The sequence below is a fragment of the Mya arenaria genome, chromosome 15, assembly GCF_026914265.1.
Source record: "Mya arenaria isolate MELC-2E11 chromosome 15, ASM2691426v1".
In the NCBI taxonomy this organism is placed as follows: domain Eukaryota; kingdom Metazoa; phylum Mollusca; class Bivalvia; order Myida; family Myidae; genus Mya; species Mya arenaria.
In genome coordinates this window covers 14,584,176-14,602,906 of record NC_069136.1, presented here as the reverse complement: position 1 = coordinate 14,602,906, position 18,731 = coordinate 14,584,176, and the positions used below count along the sequence as shown (strand labels likewise).

The 18,731-nt window shown below is 38.5% G+C and overlaps 2 protein-coding genes across 2 annotated transcripts in view; both read right to left on the bottom strand.

The window, feature by feature from the left end:
• Nucleotide 1: 1 nt before the first annotated feature.
• Nucleotides 2–7,855, bottom strand: LOC128220471 (monocarboxylate transporter 12-like). The gene is made up of 6 exons (XM_052928877.1): nt 7,531–7,855; nt 5,666–5,809; nt 4,789–4,935; nt 2,120–3,373; nt 1,372–1,509; nt 2–405 (listed from the first exon to the last, which is right to left on the bottom strand). Exons 1-6 carry the CDS (start codon nt 7,745–7,747, stop codon nt 278–280), a joined length of 2,028 nt encoding a protein of 675 aa, XP_052784837.1. The 5' UTR covers nt 7,748–7,855; the 3' UTR covers nt 2–277.
• A 5,674-nt stretch (nt 7,856–13,529) lies between these two features.
• Nucleotides 13,530–18,731, bottom strand: part of LOC128219136 (uncharacterized) — a 43,371-nt gene continuing 38,169 nt past the window's right edge. The window contains 2 exon segments of the mRNA XM_052926956.1: nt 13,530–14,704; nt 16,289–16,436. Of these exon segments, the coding sequence (XP_052782916.1) occupies nt 14,428–14,704; nt 16,289–16,436 (425 nt within the window). The 3' untranslated portion in view covers nt 13,530–14,427.

Sequence of the window (18,731 nt, the reverse complement as noted above, 5' to 3'; positions counted from 1 at the left end):
AAACTTAACTTGTTTTTGTTCTAAATATTGTTATATTATATAGTAAGCGACTAAGGACATCTTCAGTTATTTTGTTAACACATTGTTCCCTGTTCCCGCTCTACCACGGGAACAAGTTTCATTGTATGCATTGTCAACAAACTGTTGTCGCCCCCCGCCCCTCTGACTGCAAGTAATGTGAAATATTGACCCGAAAACAGTGTTCTTAAAATATTCATGACGTTTGGGCTATTTTATGACTGTGGATGAGAGCGTGAACACTGATGAGTTTCTTTCACTATGCCTTGTCTGATGGTGGGGACTTGAGCCTTTCGATGAGGACCACTAGGAAAGCCCCGATATAGGCCAGACCGCCTACCAGATGGAAGGACGAAACGTACGACCCGGTGTAGTCCCGCAGCAGACCTGGAAAATTAACAGTTTATAGTGTTGAATCTGGCTTAGGTAAATACATGATCAAATGCGCTTCAGATATTGTCCTATTTTCCACAATAATAAAGCCCGTTAACAAATTACGATGAAAAATTGTATACATTGTCAACGTTTGGTTCCCGGAACACCACCAAGTCTGGTGGTCGTATGTATCCGAGTACACCAGGTCTGGTGGTCGTATGTATCCGGGGTACACCGGGTCTGGTGGTCGTATGTATCCGGGGTACACCGGGTCTGGTGGTCGTATGTATCCGGGGTACACCGGGTCTGGTGGTCGTATGCATCCGGGTACACCGGGTCTGGTGGTCGTATGTATCCGGGTACACCGGGTCTGGTGGTCGTATGTATCCGGGTACATCAAGTCTGGTGGTCGTATGTATCCGGGTACACCGGGTCTGGTGGTCGTATGTATCCGGGTACACCAAGTCTGGTGGTCGTATGTATCCGGGTACACCGGGTCTGGTGGTCGTATGTATCCGGGTACACCGGGTCTGGTGGTCGTATGTATCCGGGTCTGGTGGTCGTATGTATCCGGGTACACCGGGTCTGGTGGTCGTATGTATCCGGGTACACCAGGTCTGGTGGTCGTCTGTATCCGGGTACAGGGGGTCTGGTGGTCGTATGTATCCGGGTACACCAGGCCTTGTGGTCGTATGTATCCGGGTACACCGGGTCTGGTGGTCGTGTCCAATTTGGATCCGAAAAAAATGACATGCCTTTGTCCGCAAGATCATCGCCATTTGGATAAATCTCTCCCGTTGGTGCACGGGAATATAGTGTATTTTCAATAAAAATTAAGTTAATAAAAAGTCTCAAATTCTGTTTGTACAAACTGGGAGCAATATGTCTGGTATTGTGTATGAATAAACTGATCGAACACCTAATACATCTTATTTACCAAAATTGGCAGCACTTATTGGTAGGGTAGTGCCCACTTACCAGCGACGGGGAAGAAGATGGCCACGGATACTCCATGCACGAGAGTCCCGAAGCCCAGGGACTGCTTAAACTTGTCAACTCCGATTACGTCCATCAGGAGGACCGCATACATTGAGATATACTGGCCGCAACACACCCCTGTAGATTATCAAGCAGAGCCTGGTCATATCACCCTAAGTAAAGAAATTTACTTCGCCCGATCATAGACCCCTTGTCAAATTAGTTTAGTTTAAACTTTTTTACAACAACTGTGAAACAAGTTATTACAACATTATATAAATCACTCGTTGGCACGATTTTACGCGAGAGTGTGATCTTGTGATGGGGGGGGGGGGGGAACAGGTGTTCTCGGAGAAATCCCACTTGTCCGGCTTGGTGACCACAAACCAAACTCGTCAAATTGTCCTTTATTAAAATAGCACCCAAGTAACAGAGTCGGCATATTAGTCAAATAGCCATTATTTTAGTCACGTGGTCTATATAGTCCTGTAGTCATTAATGCTGTTAAATAACCCGCACGCCCTATGTCAATTGTCCCTCTCTTACAAAAGCAGTACAAGCATACGTGGCTGACCTGTAGTGTAGGGTGGGGTAATGTATGAAAGCTCGAATTTCGTTGAACAAATGAATATAACATGATTTTAAGTCAGGTTACTGTGTACAAACTTTCATTTACGTATACATTTTCGTATGATTAAAATGCCATTCTTTTTAACATATTTAAGTGTAAATATAAATTGCAACCTACCAGCTATGAGTGTAAAAATGAGAACGGTGATGAAGTTTGTCATATAGCGCGCTAAATGGCAGGCAGTGCCGAGCAGAATGGAAGTGCTTGCCAGGATGACCGGTCGCTGTATCCACTTCCGATCCGCTATGAACCCAAAGAATATCTTTGCCACCAGGTCTGTGGCCGCTGTTATGGAAATCAGGACGCCTATTTGCTGGTTTGTTAGTCCAACGTCCTTGGCGTGGGTGGGGACATAAACCGGCACTAGCCCGACTCCAGACAAAGTACAAAATGCCATGAGTAAAAATACTAGAAATAGTGGGTTCTTTAAAAGGGACACGTCAAAGACGGTACACATGACGTCCTTAACGCAACTTCTGCACGGCAGACAGCAGGCTTTATCACTTTTCTCACTTACGTTATCTCCACGGACATCAACTTCCGATTTTGCCTTTTCTACCATGTCAATGTTAAGGTCCAGAAATGAACCACATAAGCCAGCGTCACTGGTGTAGATCGCAACTTTGGATCTATTCACGGCGTCAATTACTCTTGACAACTGACTTTTACTTCCGCTCAAGCGATGAGTTAATTGTGAACCCCCACTTTCGGATATAGTCCGTGGTCTCCGAATTTGTTCAATCATGGTTGATCCTGGGGTTACATAGCGGCCTATCTCGGGATCGTAAGATTTCATTCGCATGAATTCAATTTTTGTTGAGCCATTGACGTTATGTCTTGATCCATTTAAATTCGTTTTTGATCCCCGCATGTCTGTTATTGAACCCGTTATATCTATAATAGAACGTGCTTTCTTTTTACTCAAATTATCCATACTACCATGAACATGATCAAGGTCAACGGTGGCATCCGCAATAAGTCCATGTGTTTCCTCAATACTGATTGGCGTATCATCAAAAGATTCCAGCAGTGTACTTCTCTTGTCATTGTTTAAATCTCTTTCATGCAAATCATCACTAAGTAGTTCATCGCTGTTATTTGCCGGTGCCCTTCTCTGACACTCTTTCTGAAAAAGCTCCAGCGGGCGCATAAGCACCCCGGCGACTAAGATGTTCATAAGCATTCCGGAGACTATGAGCATTGCGCCTGAGTATCCATACTCTTCGAAGAGGCGGACGACCACTGATGGCCAGATAAGGCCGCCGAGGGAGCCGCCGGCTGTGAATATGCTGTTGGCGAGACCTCGGTGTCGGTTGAAGTAGGCGCCTATGATTGCCAACATGGGAGGGTGAATCAACGCAAGTCCTGCCCCTGAAATTGCACGAGGGCCGTTTCAATTAAGGATTTTTCAATACTCCAAAATATGTGTAAACGTCACGAATGGCAATACATTGTTTGTTTTTATTTCCTCAATTTTGTGTTCATTTTTAATACTAGCTGAAGTTCAATTTATTACAAATATGTATCGAACTGAGGTGACGTCAGATCTACTTTTTGACGTGGTATTTTTTAAAGAATTAATGCGCTTAGGTTTCACAATTGGACGTAAACATTATGTCGTTATGCGGTTTACAATACTGCAGATTTCTAGACTCATTTTATTGAATACGTTCATAAGATTGCACCGTTAATGTGAATTTGAAAGAAAGCCGAAGAATCTTAAATACATCTTTGTGACGAACCGAGGGTTGCAGAAATTTGAAATGTGTTGACAAAAAGCCTTTTTAACCTACTACAAATAGTCAAAACATCCTCAGCCAATATCGGGTTTCTTTCATTAACTTTACACTAGCAATACATTTGCGAGATGAAAGCAATGTCAATATAGCCTATTACAAATAGGTGTATCTGTTACTGTTATGAAACAAGCTAATTGTATTTAAAAAAACACATCAATTTCATAACGGATTGTTAGGCTATGACAGGTACTTATCGGTTACAGTTTAGGGCCATGCAAAAGATTTCTTGGATTCGAGTTTTATTGCATGTGCACAAAATAGCAAAAAAAGAGGAAAATGCCGCTTGTCGCGCCTACAGCCTTTCAACGCTTTCAGCGCTTTGATTATAATTTTTAATAGTATTAGTCATTATTGATATAAATGTCATGGTTACTATGTAGCAACTATACAACAGCTTTACCTTAGATATTCAACTCTTTAGTGCCCTCATGTCAACAACAATAAACATAAACTAATAATTAAAAAACATTCAGCCGCGTCTTTGATGCCTTGCATTGACATTCGTCTCGTTATTAAAATGTTAAAGATGAAATCAAATGTCTGATACGCCTGTCTAACAAATAACTGTATATCTTTGACTGTAGTTTGTTTCCGGGCGTCAAAGATATTATTGATAGCACATTGAAAGAAATAAAACACATTATTGTTTGAAGGAATGCTGTTTGAATGCTCTTTTTTGCCCCTATGTTTTGATGACCAAGGGCTTTATAAGTGTTGTACATACCAGATTGGCTCGCACTCGCTTGGCTCAAATTGCTCGAACTTGATGGAAAGGCCCGATTTCTATATACTGAAGGTATACTGAAGGTATTATAAAAGCATTCCTGCTAGGCAAGAACTTTCCGAGGCTCGAGGTACTTTCGCCGGTCCCTGTGAAGTCGAGCCAACGCGGTTCGACTGTATTCGATTCACTGTGACATTAGCCATAATGATACATTTTAAAGGATATAGCTCTCACATTATATTATGTTCTAATGTACAACCTACCTCCAAGAACCCCCATGCCGAAGTAGAGGAAAGCTATATCAGTTGCATATGCGGAAATGACGTAGCCGATTACAGTAAGGAGGCCCCCGGCACACACCGCCACCCGGCTAGAAAACCTCTGGAGACCAATGGTCATCACGAACAGGGCTGAAATGAGAATGTAGACGGTTTAATAATGGCACCACAATAAAGGATTCAGGTTGGACTCAATGTGTGTGCAAGGCTTTTGTCAAATTGATTTTGTTTATCTCACGGGCATATGATCTGGGTTTCTTCACATTTTGTTGTGATATTTAACTCAAGGCTATACTCAACTATTCATGGCTAACATTGTAAAATGAGCAGCATGATACATAATCATTTTTGCTTACTTCTGAGTTCAAAACGAAGAGTTTTTGTCAGTCGGTCTGTAAAATGTAGGTAAACGTTTTATTATGATCGGCCCAGTGTGCAAAACTTATTTTATTGTAGTACCAAGTGGCGTATAAAATTAAAATAAATCAAAAGGATTGGCCCAAAGTATTGTAGTTCGGCGTAAATGGACATTCGAAATAAAGCATGTTAGTAAAAGTGGTATTATGGTTTAGGTAACCACCTCTCTGCCAAGAGGTAGCGTGTTGGATCGCCACCAGGGCAGGGGTACGTTTTCATTGCCTCACAAAATAGACAACAGTTTGGTTTCTACCCAGGAAACGAACAAGAACGTGTTACTATCAGGGTGAGGAAACACGTGACCCCAAGTTAGCAGCAAATAAATACTGAAGACATGGGCATTTATTTGGCTTTAAATTTAACAAAGTACGCAGCGTTACAATATGAAGATATATCTAATACAATTCCTAAGGGTAAACTCATACATAATGAGGGAGAAACGTACCAGTAACGCTGAGCACCAGGTTCTGGATGAGGTTGGTGATGGCTGTCTGGGAGGCGTTTGACTGGAAGCGCATCTGGTACTGCAGGAAGAATACGCCGAAGGAGCGCATCATGCCGCCGTACACCGTGATCTCGAATGTACATGCTGGGAAGACAGATATAATGCGGTTTTAAGTACTGCGTTTTTATTCAGGAGATTGTATTCGACTTGAGTGGAATTTTGCAGATTCGGATTTCACAAGGCACAAGCCACGAGAGTCGAATGCGGTATTCCGGATCAAAACGCAGTACTTATAACAATTTTATTATAAACTACATGTAGTTATATCACTTCAGAAACATGTGTTTTCATAATAAATGTAATTTTAATTTTAATGACGCATTATTTTGTTTTATGACGTCATTTTAACATCGCACAATGATACGTTTACGATGTTACGTCAGCAGAGTGGGTTACGGCGGTATTGCACTGGAGTGGTATACGGACTACCGTATTTCGCGATATGTATTGCGTGTGGATTTATGATGGGTATATGATAAATGTAGTCTAGCGATACGTTATTTGCCTTTTGTATTTAACCCGCACTGTTTAGTGGACAAAAAACCCCATTACTAATTACAGAAGAAACTCGCTTAGTCAAACTCGTTTTTTTCGGTTAGGTTGTACACTTTTTGTATTTCGGTTAAATCTAATGTTCATTATCTCGAAGTATTTCCCGTGGTCCCAACGCCTATGACATAGCCAGTTTGGCCTGTAAATTGAATTGTTTGGCGATTGCTACTGTAAAGTGCCTTCTAAATTATTTTATATAAAATCTACGTGACAATACAAGCGTCGGAGATATGAGTGCAAACACTAAATTTATTTGTGTTAAATGGGACTATGATTCATTAAAAAGCATTGCCTAATGCCGGGATGAATGCCTGAGGATAAACATACAACCGTATTGCCCATTTTGGATTTAAATTACAGTCTAAAGATTTAATATATGCAATGTTTCAATTACATTTCAAATTGATAGATAAACTTTGGTACAGATCTTTAGAAAAACAAACTGAACACTTTCATATACAAAAAATCCTACTATTCTGCAAACTAAGATAAGACATTGCAAGCATTATCAGTAAATAACCAATTAGGATGCATATTGGAGGTCTAGGCAAATACTATCAATTCACATATAAAGACGAAATTAAAGGGACTAGACACCAGATGATACAACTCCAAGAAAAAAACATGTTGAAAACTACATACTATTGCTATCGCTGTGTACATCGCGTTTGAACCTAAATAACTGATGTATCACATCGCTTACGACACATGTATCCTTCGAAGTTTTTGCGTATTGTTCCAATTCGAAAATATACTGGGTCTGCCTACCACGTAAATCCCAGTTAGTTAAAAATAGCGTCGGAATTTACATCAGTGCTAAGCACGTGCATTTCAATGCTTAATATACACATTATAAACTGGGAAACCATAATGCGCTATTTTTAAACGAGTGAGACAGCGACAAAATATTATTTGAATCATGTAAAAGGATGTATTAACGACCTCCTACTAGCTCGTGTTGACAATTCTATGCTCGTTGTGAGGAAATTCTGTATTTGCCGATTTCGGAACCATCTGGTGTCTAGTCCCAACGTACATTTAGTATGGGTTTCACTATAAGTAAAGTGCATATACAATTCATAGTAGTTTTATTAAGCAGCATTTCAGTCACATAAATAAGCATTTATCCTCGGCGAGAAAATACTTGCGTGTTCTTCTAGTATAAAACACTCTCACAAATAGCAAGAAACGAACAAATTGTATTGATACTACTTTTTTATACGTAATTTATTTACCCATGAAAACATACTCACCAGCTAATACCACCCATGCCCAACCTCTGTCTATCGGCAGACCGGACGTATCTGCCTCCTCCACCGTGACGGACGCCTGACTATCATTGATTGATGTCTGCCGCGCAACATCCGGCGTAGCGGCATCGTCCACCGATGACGTCACGACGGCGTCACTTCTGGTTTGTGCAACTCTTTCTCCGTTAACACCATTAACGTCGTAAGCCTTTTCCATCATTTGTACAGATGATTCTTTTACATTGGAATAACTATTTTCTCATAAACAAATCTCTACTCTATACTTTCATTGTGTTTTCCGACAAATACCTCATGTACAATTGTGGAGAACAACCTGACACTGTATTGTGAAACATATTTCATCATATTTTTAAATCAGTGTCATATTAGTATTAAAATACTGTTATCACTAATTTATAATCACAGTAATACAACCTTGTGCCGAACATCTTGTAAGTAATGGGTAAATCATCAAAACTAAATTTGGGACGGTAGATAACAACTCGCGTACTTCAGACAAGTGTTTAATATAACCCGAATACACCAGGTCTTAGTGATTTAACTATCTCTAATAGGTTTTGTTTTGCTCAGTGAAATTAAGTTACTTTGAGTGGCATAAATTTAACATATACTATACCTAAATGGCGAGATACATTACGACAAGCACTCCATTTTAACATAAACTAGTCTCCATATACACATGATTAGCGAAATATTACAAAAAGGGCCGTTTTATAAATTCGTACGAACTAGACGAAATCTACGACAACTTCGCAAGAGGGTTTTTTGTTCGTACATTTGTTCGCACGAACACTTTGTACGAAAGCTTATTGCGTAATTACTCTTCAAAAGGAGGAGAAAATAGACGAAAAAGTAAACAAGCGACAGATGATTCGGAACTCCTCGCCCATTTTCGCTCGAAAAAGAAACACGGATGAATATGGACGATTTACGATGTCAGAACTCTTTACATCATTTCAACGATGAAAGTAGATCGTGTATTAATTTAAATTTAGAAGTTAAACTGACTTTACTCGTGGGAATCTTAATCTTTTATGCAATAATCCGCTTCATTGGTAATCAGTTGACACTTAGATGTACAACAAACATGGTTAACACTACAATTAATAATATACCTGCATACATCCGAGGTTGTTTTTGATGGAAAATGGCCGAGGAGTTCCGAATGGCGGTAGATGTGCGTATACTCTAAACAATCAACGTTTTTGTGTGTTGATCTACTTTGCTATTTGAAAAATCAAAGCAGATATCTATCATTTATCTTAATAAATATAGTGGGCGATAACCTTTCGTCGACCACGGTTGCTACGGGGCGGTTTTACCCATTTAAAAAGTGTTTTCTTTGTCATATTTTACTTCAATGTAATGACACATTTTGATGTTATTAAACAATTATTTTTTAATCAGACATGTTTTGTAAATATTCTGGCGCCAACGGGATAAATAAACTCACCCTAAAAGGTATTCACACATGTCAGTGCTTTTACGTTCGTTAATGCTTTGTTATCCTCGATTGAAAATCCCGTATGTTAAAGTATAGAAAGCGCATATTATTTGAATTGCTTCTTAAAGATATTTACTTTCCTAAAAGGAATTAATTTAAGTTATTTAACTTGTTTTCCAATCCATTAATCATCATATTCATATATTGTACTTAATGTCTGTAAAATATGTAATAAGATATTATTTAAACTAAAGATATCTTAACACACTTAAATATGCTATAATTTACCATTATAGACACTAGATAGATGACACTTGTCATTTCTAAATCAATAGAGCTAATGCCAATTATCCCTACTGTACCCTTTGGTTGTTATTGATCAATGACAATGTGAATACAAGTCATGTAATTAGGTATGTTATATGTGTATAATTAAGATACGATATATTTTTTATTTCCCACAAATACGGGGCGGTCAAGACCGGAATTGCCGTTTAGGTATCTCCATCCCCTACGTGATGCGACCGTCGGCGCCTCTCTGACGTGCCGGCATCAACGGTTCCAAACGCGTGCAACTTTTTCGTTTACGGTCAAAATGGTGCGAAAATACCGTAAATGGGGTACCTCGTATCGAAGATTACTAATTATCCCTGCACGTGCTGACGTTGGGATCAATTTTGCAGTGTAGGAGTAGCTCGTACCTACGTGACACAATTTTCGGTGTGCTTAGGACGTTATTCGGTCACCCGTTTGTAAGGCCGCAATATGCGTCCCAAACCGTAGTTTTTCAGCGATCTTTGCCATACCTTAGTAGGTAAAGTTAATGCCGTCGATTTCTCCGGAACCACACATGCGGGTCGGTCGAGACCTGTTTTGCCGTTTAGGTATCTCCATTCCCTACGTAACCGACCGTCGGTGCATATTTGACGTGCCGGCGTCAACGTCATCTAACGCGTGCAACTTTCTCGTTTACGATCAAAATGGCGCGAAGATGCCTTAAAATCGGGTACTTATCCATGATCGAAGATTAATGTGAACTAGCAACTGTGATTTTATACTTGAAAATAGAAATTTGCAGCAAATCTAGTTTTCGGAATAGTGTTGTTCGTATCGGTATATTTCCCAGAAAGCATTAACATACCATCTCCGATCGAGTGATGAACATTATTTTTGTGAAATTAACTAGTAAGTTAATAAAATTGCCAACTTAAGGGTAACATGTCAGAATAAGAGAAGACTTATAAGCAGGTGTTGTGTAAGTATGGTATTTTGCAAACAATGGCATGGGCGTACATGTATAATTGTCACTTTGGATCCAGCGCTTCACAATCTTATGATCATCACGTGATCACACAGTGGAAAAGAAAGTAGCTGTGATTATTTATAATGTTTGAAATGCATATGAAAGCTAAAGAAAGTAGGAAATTCTACTCCAAAGCCTATTCACAACCAACGTAGATCACTTCGGATTAACATATGGGATTGTATAGGTACATGAATGTCTGCTTGTCTACAAGTGACTCGATTGATTTTCAACAGTTTCATTTCAGACCAAAGGACGCCAACTATCTTTGGTGGCGTTAATCTAAAGCCAGAGTTATATGTCTTGCTGTACATTTGAACACACTACCACTCATGGCAACATGTTAACACAGTTTCATTTAAAAATCTTGAACATTTTAATAATGCCAAGGTTATAGATTTGCACGCCGACAATGACGCCAAGGCTACAATATATCTACCTTTTTCTTCGAATAACAGATGAGCTTAATGGTTCAATTAGATCACGCCACCTGACACATCGCCCAAACGACATGAACATTTATCATGAACAGTGTTCTTGGGTCAACATTTTACATCGCACAATATTTCTCACAGATTGAACGTTTTGTCAACTTTTTTATTGTTTATCTTGGAACGAGCCACTTTTGCGAAAATCCATGGAAGCCAGGCATTTAAGACTGCTGACAATTAATAGATCGCAGATTTTTATATTTTAGTTTAAAAAATAATGTTTTATGCATTTTTCTTAAACCGTTAGTAAGGTTTAATCCATAAAACATTAATTTTCGAACGGAAATATGAAAATCTACGATCTGAGATTTTGTCAGCAATCTAAAATCATTGGTTTGCAGAAATTTATGCCAAAATTTGCTCTTTCCATGACATAAATTAAAATAGTTGTAAAAATGGTATAGTTGTGAGAGTGCAGCTTTAATATGTAATATTAAATAAAACAAATGTGCGCTCCTTAAAAAGACCAGATATAAATAGAGATGCACCTCTATTTCATAAATGTAGGTGTACGTCTATTTTTAGGTGCACCGTTAGATTTAGACCTTCGCTTCTATATTTAGAGGTGCATCTCTATTTCGACTCTGATTTTGGCTTTAAGCCACGTTTGATCCTGATGGTATGGTACACTTTTACGTATACAAACATATCCCGCAACGCATCCATACATATGTAATTTACATGATTTCAATTCCGTCGACCAATTTAATCTTAGCTTTAAAATACGCTCGCAAGAACGAAGACGTGTTTAACGAAAACTAAGTGAATAAGTTCATTCCACAGTTGCAGAAAACATTCCAAACGTTTTTGTTAAGGATGCATATTAGGTTAGAATTGAGCCTGTGTATTTTTATATCTAATCTAACAACGTGCAATAACCTCCACTCATGTTTATCTCGGGTGACCGGCGGTCAAATGTCGGGCTGAAGAAAAACCTTAAATACTGGTTTTCTTTTGAGTTTTTAAAACAGTCTTTGTAAAGTCGCCGTTTATGGCAAAATGTCAATAAAATTGTGATTCTTGTGTCTTTAACGGATTCACAAGCACCTTTAAAATGGGGTACCTCTCTCTCTCTCTCTCTCTTTCTCGCTCTATATTGTACATTGGCAACTATGTAGACACATATTCATATACTGTGAAATCATTTATATTCGTCGATAAATGTCTTCTGTATTGGACTACACATTTCCGTGTGCCTTGAATTGGGGCTAGGATCTTGGCTATTGCGTTTGTCCATATAGTTTACATTGTATTTTCTAAAACGGTACACGTGCTACTTAGAACAGAGAATAATAGTACAGCCGCGTTCATCCTCATGGTTCAACTTCTCGTTTGTTAGGCTTCGAATCTATTGCCTCTAATCGAGGCTAAAAGAAAGGCTCTTGACTTGTCCTTTACTGTCACTTGTTTTATTTTGCTGCATTAATTGCTGCATTAAACCGTTGCCATGGATGGATTAGAATCCATGAGGATCTGAGGAGTACTCGTTATCATCACTTGTTAATTTATACTTGCAAAGCAGTTGAAGACTTGCAGTCAAACTACGTTGAAAGCATTTATTGTTGCTTATTCCTGAATGATGGAACGGAATAGCCTCGCTTCAAGGTAAGTAGGTCAGTCTGTAGTAAGTAACTTAGTTCGATTCGATTCGTTTCACTCCTTTAGTGTTCGTTAGGCCTTGAACCGTTTGGCTTTAACGAAACAAATTTGGCCTTGTGACTTGTCCTGTAGTTCCATTATGTTACTTTATTGTTGAAATATTTCATCTCCATGAATGTATCATGATCCATGAATTTTGTGTGAAATTAACATGTAAGTTAAAAAGCGTACCAATTAAAGGTGGACATGTCGCAATAAGAGAACTCTTATAAGCAGGGGTAAGAAGTATACTATTTTGCAAACAATAGTCTGAAGGTACATGTATAAAATTCTCCTGGGATCCAGCGCTACACAAGCTTAACAGAAATTATCTGGTGGTAAATGCAGTGGATACTTATCTTTTCGTGTTGCCACCATTGTTCAAAAGAACACTGCCTACAATATATCCACGTTTATGCACATCATGCTTCTTGTGTTTTTGTCATGTAGCGTAGTGAAAATAAATGCGTTTGGATGTGATCATTCGTGGTTGTCATGGATATGCGCGCAGTGATTCATATTATATTTATAGTCTTTAAATAGTTCTAATGAGAGTGAAGCATTATTTCTTGAAATAAGCGTGAAAACATTTTATGATGACATTTGAAGCGAGAAATAATTAATTAGAATTCTAATTATTGCCACAAGACAAGGTTTCTATGATTCTACAGACGACAATCTTCAACAAGGGAGGTAATTACAATGTGATGACCATTAACAAGGAGTTCCATACGGGTACTTGTTTTATCTTTGCCCGTGGGCAAAGGCAAGATAAGAATTTCTAGCATGGTTGAACTATTGGATCTACTTATCTGAGGTGGGAGAAAGCTTCATCCCAACCCTCACGCAGGGTGTTGTCGGTAAACCTCGTTTCCGCAGAACACCCTACGCTCGGGTTTGGATGAACATATCTTATCTCTCGGCCATGGAATAAACTTATAGTCTTAAATGATCCCTTACACTCGTAACCTGTCGGAAACTTGAGTATTGAAATAGATCCAATTGGCTTACATTCTATCATTAAAATACCCAATGAAGGCGGACAAATCTTAAACTTTGACCTCACCACTCGAATAGAGAATGACAATTGACAAGAACAAACACACAGAGAAGAACGTTTTATTAAAGATAAAATGATCAACGGATAGTTTTGCTAAACAAAATATGTTAACCCTGTTTATTAATCTAAAAATGTAAAAACTGCATATTAAAAAAGAAATATTAAAATAAAACGTTATTTAGTAAGTTAGCTGTTAGAAATGATAAAGACCAAAATGAACTACTAATACATTTAAAACAAAGTATGTATCTGGAATAAAAATCAAAGCAAAGCTCTATTAAAAAAACTTTATCACAGAGGAAGTATCACAGCTATGTGTTGTGTCGTCATAACACGCAATATCACAGTCACTAAAACAGCATTTGTTTGTAAACTTTTGCCTTAAAAAAACCCAAAACATTTATTATTATATATGTAAAAAGTATACGGCGATGGTTTGGAAAGAAATAGTATGTCTTAAAGTGAGCATATAAAAACACACTTTTTTTAAAATTACGAAATACACATACAACTGCCGATGTTTATTAGTTTATACAATTCAAGTGTAGCACAAAAAAGAAAAACACAACTACATTATTTACGAAATAAAATGTTACAATTAGTAAACAAAGTAGAAAAATATAACAAAAAATATAATTAATTAAAAGTTCAACAACAAAACATGTTCATTTCATGTATTGAATGGACTTAAATAAAGTGGTTCTAACAAAAGTGTAAACATCAACATTGAACATTTAAATTGACCTTTGAGTATTTATCTCACAAAAATAGGTACTCGTAAAGATGGTTATCAAGTGGTATTGACACAAACGTTGTAAATAAACTAAAAAACCTAATATAATAAACGAAATGTATACAAAAATTAATTATTTTCACTTCAAAATATCCTTGTAGATACATGTATGTATTTTTAAGTCTGATAACTGTTTCTTATATCTGAGCATCATTCCGCCGGCGGTAGGTTCAAGGCAGGGGCCGGACCGCCCCCCAGGCCGATAATCGGTGGAAGGGCCCCTACAGGAGCCGGTGCTGGGTGGTCCCCAGTCGCGTCTGTGTACAGGTTCACCGGGGCGCTCATTGTTCCTTGAGGTAGTACCTCCTTTGGCAGCTTGTACGGCATCGGCGGCGCGGAAGAGGTAGACTTGGACGCGGAAGGGTCTTGATCGACTCGAAGTTTGAAGTGCTTATTTCCAGCGCTATCGAAAAGTCCTGCACTCGCTCTGAAATAATAATAAAATTGCAACATCACCATTTATGTGTTTGCTTAATTCATGGAATTTATTGTTTTTCTTAACAATGCCTCTGACAATTGTTGTTTTACCTTGGCGTTATATGATGACAAAGAGTTATAACAAAACTCAGTTGGCGTCAATTCCAGTTAAACTTTCCGATCTTACAAATATTTGTTTGCATTATGCACATGGTACACATTGACCATGCTACAAATTGACCTTGATACACATTGACTATGCTTCAAATTGACCTTTATACACATTGACTATGTATTCACATTCACCATTATACACATTGACTGTGCATTCACATTTACCTTGATACACATTGACCATGCTACAAATCGACCTTGATACACATTGACTATGCTACAAATCGACCTTGATACACATTGACCATGCATTTACATTGACATTGATACACATTGACCATGCATTTGCATTGATCTCGATACACATTGACCTTGATACACATTGACTATGCTACAAATTGACCTTGATGCACATTGACTATGCATTTACATTGTCTTTGATACACTTTGACCACGCTACACATTGACCTTGATACACATTGACCATGCTACAAATTGACCTTGATACACATTGACCATGCTACAAATTGACCTTGATACACATTGACTATGCATTCACATTGATCTTGATACTCATTGAACATGCTACAATTTGACCTTGATACACATTGACTATGCTACTAATTGATCTTGATACACATTGACCATGCTACAAATTGACCTTGATACACATTGACCATGCTAAAAATTGGCCTTGATACACATTGACCATGTTACAAATTGACCTTGATATACATTGATCTTGATAACAATTAACCTTGATACCAAATGACTTTGATACACATTGGCCTTGATAAACATTGACCCTCATGAATATTGACCATGATTAACAATGACCATGATACACATTGGCCATGATACACATTGGCCAAGATACAACTGGAGTATAATGCACAGTGACCATGATGCATATTGACCATGATACACATTGGCCATATTAACAATTGGCTATGATACATATAGACGATTATTTACACTGAACATATACACATTGACCATATACACATTGACCATTGTACACATTGACCATGGCTACACATTGACCACATCGACCATGCATTCACATTGACCATGATAAACATTGACCATGATACACAGTGACCATGCAAACACATTGGCCATGATTTGACATGAGTATAATGCACAGTGACCATGGTGCATATTGACCATGATACTGAAATATCATGATACACATTGACCATGATACACATTGACCATTTGACCATGATACATATTGATCATGATACACATTGACCATGATACACATTGACCTTGATACATATTCACCATGATACACATTGACCATGATACATATTGACCATGATACACAATGAGTTTGACCATGATGGTAGTAGATAGTAGAAGTTTCTCTCTAAACATAACATTCATCATCATTGACTTATGAACTGAGCTGATCACCATCCGTTTTATCTCGCCAAAAGGTTTAACACGACTAAACCATGTTTTCGTTTCCTCTAACCTTGCAGTGATGGAGTTCTGTTTCTTCATGTATTTGTAGATAAAGATTCCCGCAGCCACGCCGCCTACGACGACAGCAGTGGCGACAACAGCCCCCGCTATGATTCCTACAGACGAGCCACCAGACTCCTCTTGCTGCTGTTGACATTCTGCGGACGGAAGTTATAACGATGTAAGCATTCACTAATGTAAGCAAAAACACTTTGTTGCATGTTATCACAATTCAAGGGCATATCGCACATGTAAATGACTGAATGTCATGCTATACAAAATATATTTGCTGGCCGAAGAAAGCAAGCATCAGGGCAACAGTTATATCCACCTTTCAGATTTCGCCTTAAAATGAACGACAGCTCTAGCGTTGGTGATCTTACACTTAGCCAGAGAGCTCATTTCAACATTTATGAATCACTGAGGCAGGCCAACATCCCTGTTGAAGGTGATCTTACACTTAGCCAGAGAGCTCATTTCAACATTTATGAATCACTGAGGCAAGGCAACATCCCTGTTGAAGGTGATCTTACACTTAGCCAGAGAGCTTATATGAACATTTATGAATCACTGAGGCAAGCCAACATCCCTGTTGAAGGTGATCTTACACTTAGCCAGAGAGCTCATTTCAACATTTATGAATCACTGAGGCAAGCCAACATCCCTGTTGAAGGTGATCTTACACTTGGCCAGAGAGCTTATATGAACATTTATGAATCACTGAGGCAAGCCAACATCCCTGTTAAAGGTGATCTTACACTTATTCAGAGAGCTTATATGAACATTTATGAATCACTGAGGCAAGCCAACATCCCTGTTGATTCAGAGAGCTTATATGAACATTTATGAATCACTGAGGCAAGGCAACATCCCTGTTAAAGGTGATATAATACTTATTCAGAGAGCTTATATGAACATTTATGAATCACTGAGGCAAGCCAACATCCCTGTTGATTCAGAGAGCTTATATGAACATTTATGAATCACTGAGGCAAGGCAACATCCCTGTTGAAGGTGATATAACACTTATTCAGAGAGCTTATATGAACATTTATGAATCACTGAGGCAAGCCAACATCCCTGTTGAAGGTGATATTACACTTGGCCAGAGAGCTTATATGAACATTTGTGAATCACTAAGGCAAGCCAACATCCCTGTTGAAGGTGATCTTACACTTATTCAGAGAGCTTATATGAACATTTATGAATCACTGAGGCAGGCCAACATCCCTGTTAAAGGTGATCTTACACTTGGCCAGAGAGCTTATATGAACATTTGTGAATCACTGAGGCAAGCCAACGTCCCTGTTAAAGGTGATATAACACTTATTCAGAGAGCTTATATGAACATTTGTGAATCACTGAGGCAAGCCAACATCCCTGTTGATTCAGAGAGCTTATATGAACATTTATGAATCACTGAGGCAAGCCAACATCCCTGTTAAAGGTGATATAATACTTATTCAGAGAGCTTATATGAACATTTATGAATCACTGAGGCAAGCCAACATCCCTGTTGATTCAGAGAGCTTATATGAACATTTATGAATCACTGAGGCAAGCAACATCCCTGTTGAAGGTGATATAACACTTATTCAGAGAGCTTATATGAACATTAATGAATCACTGAGGCAAGCCAACATCCCTGTTGAAGGTGATATTACACTTGGCCAGAGAGCTTATATGAACATTTGTGAATCACTAAGGCAAGCCAACATCCCTGTTGAAGGTGATCTTACACTTATTCAGAGAGCTTATATGAACATTTATGAATCACTGAGGCAGGCCAACATCCCTGTTAAAGGTGATCTTACACTTGGCCAGAGAGCTTATATGAACATTTGTGAATCACTGAGGCAAGCCAACGTCCCTGTTAAAGGTGATATAACACTTATTCAGAGAGCTTATATGAACATTTGTGAATCACTGAGGCAAGCCAACATCCCTGTTGATTCAGAGAGCTTATATGAACATTTATGAATCACTGAGGCAAGCCAACATCCCTGTTAAAGGTGATATAATACTTATTCAGAGAGCTTATATGAACATTTATGAATCACTGAGGCAAGCCAACATCCCTGTTGATTCAGAGAGCTTATATGAACATTTATGAATCACTGAGGCAAGGCAACATCCCTGTTGAAGGTGATATAACACTTATTCAGAGAGCTTATATGAACATTTATGAATCACTGAGGCAAGCCAACATCCCTGTTGAAGGTGATATTACACTTGGCCAGAGAGCTTATATGAACATTTGTGAATCACTAAGGCAAGCCAACATCCCTGTTGAAGGTGATCTTACACTTATTCAGAGAGCTTATATGAACATTTGTGAATCACTGAGGCAAGCCAACATCCCTGTTGAAGGTGATCTTACACTTGGCCAGAGAGCTTATATGAACATTTGTGAATCACTGAGGCAAGCCAACATCCCTGTTAAAGGTGATCAT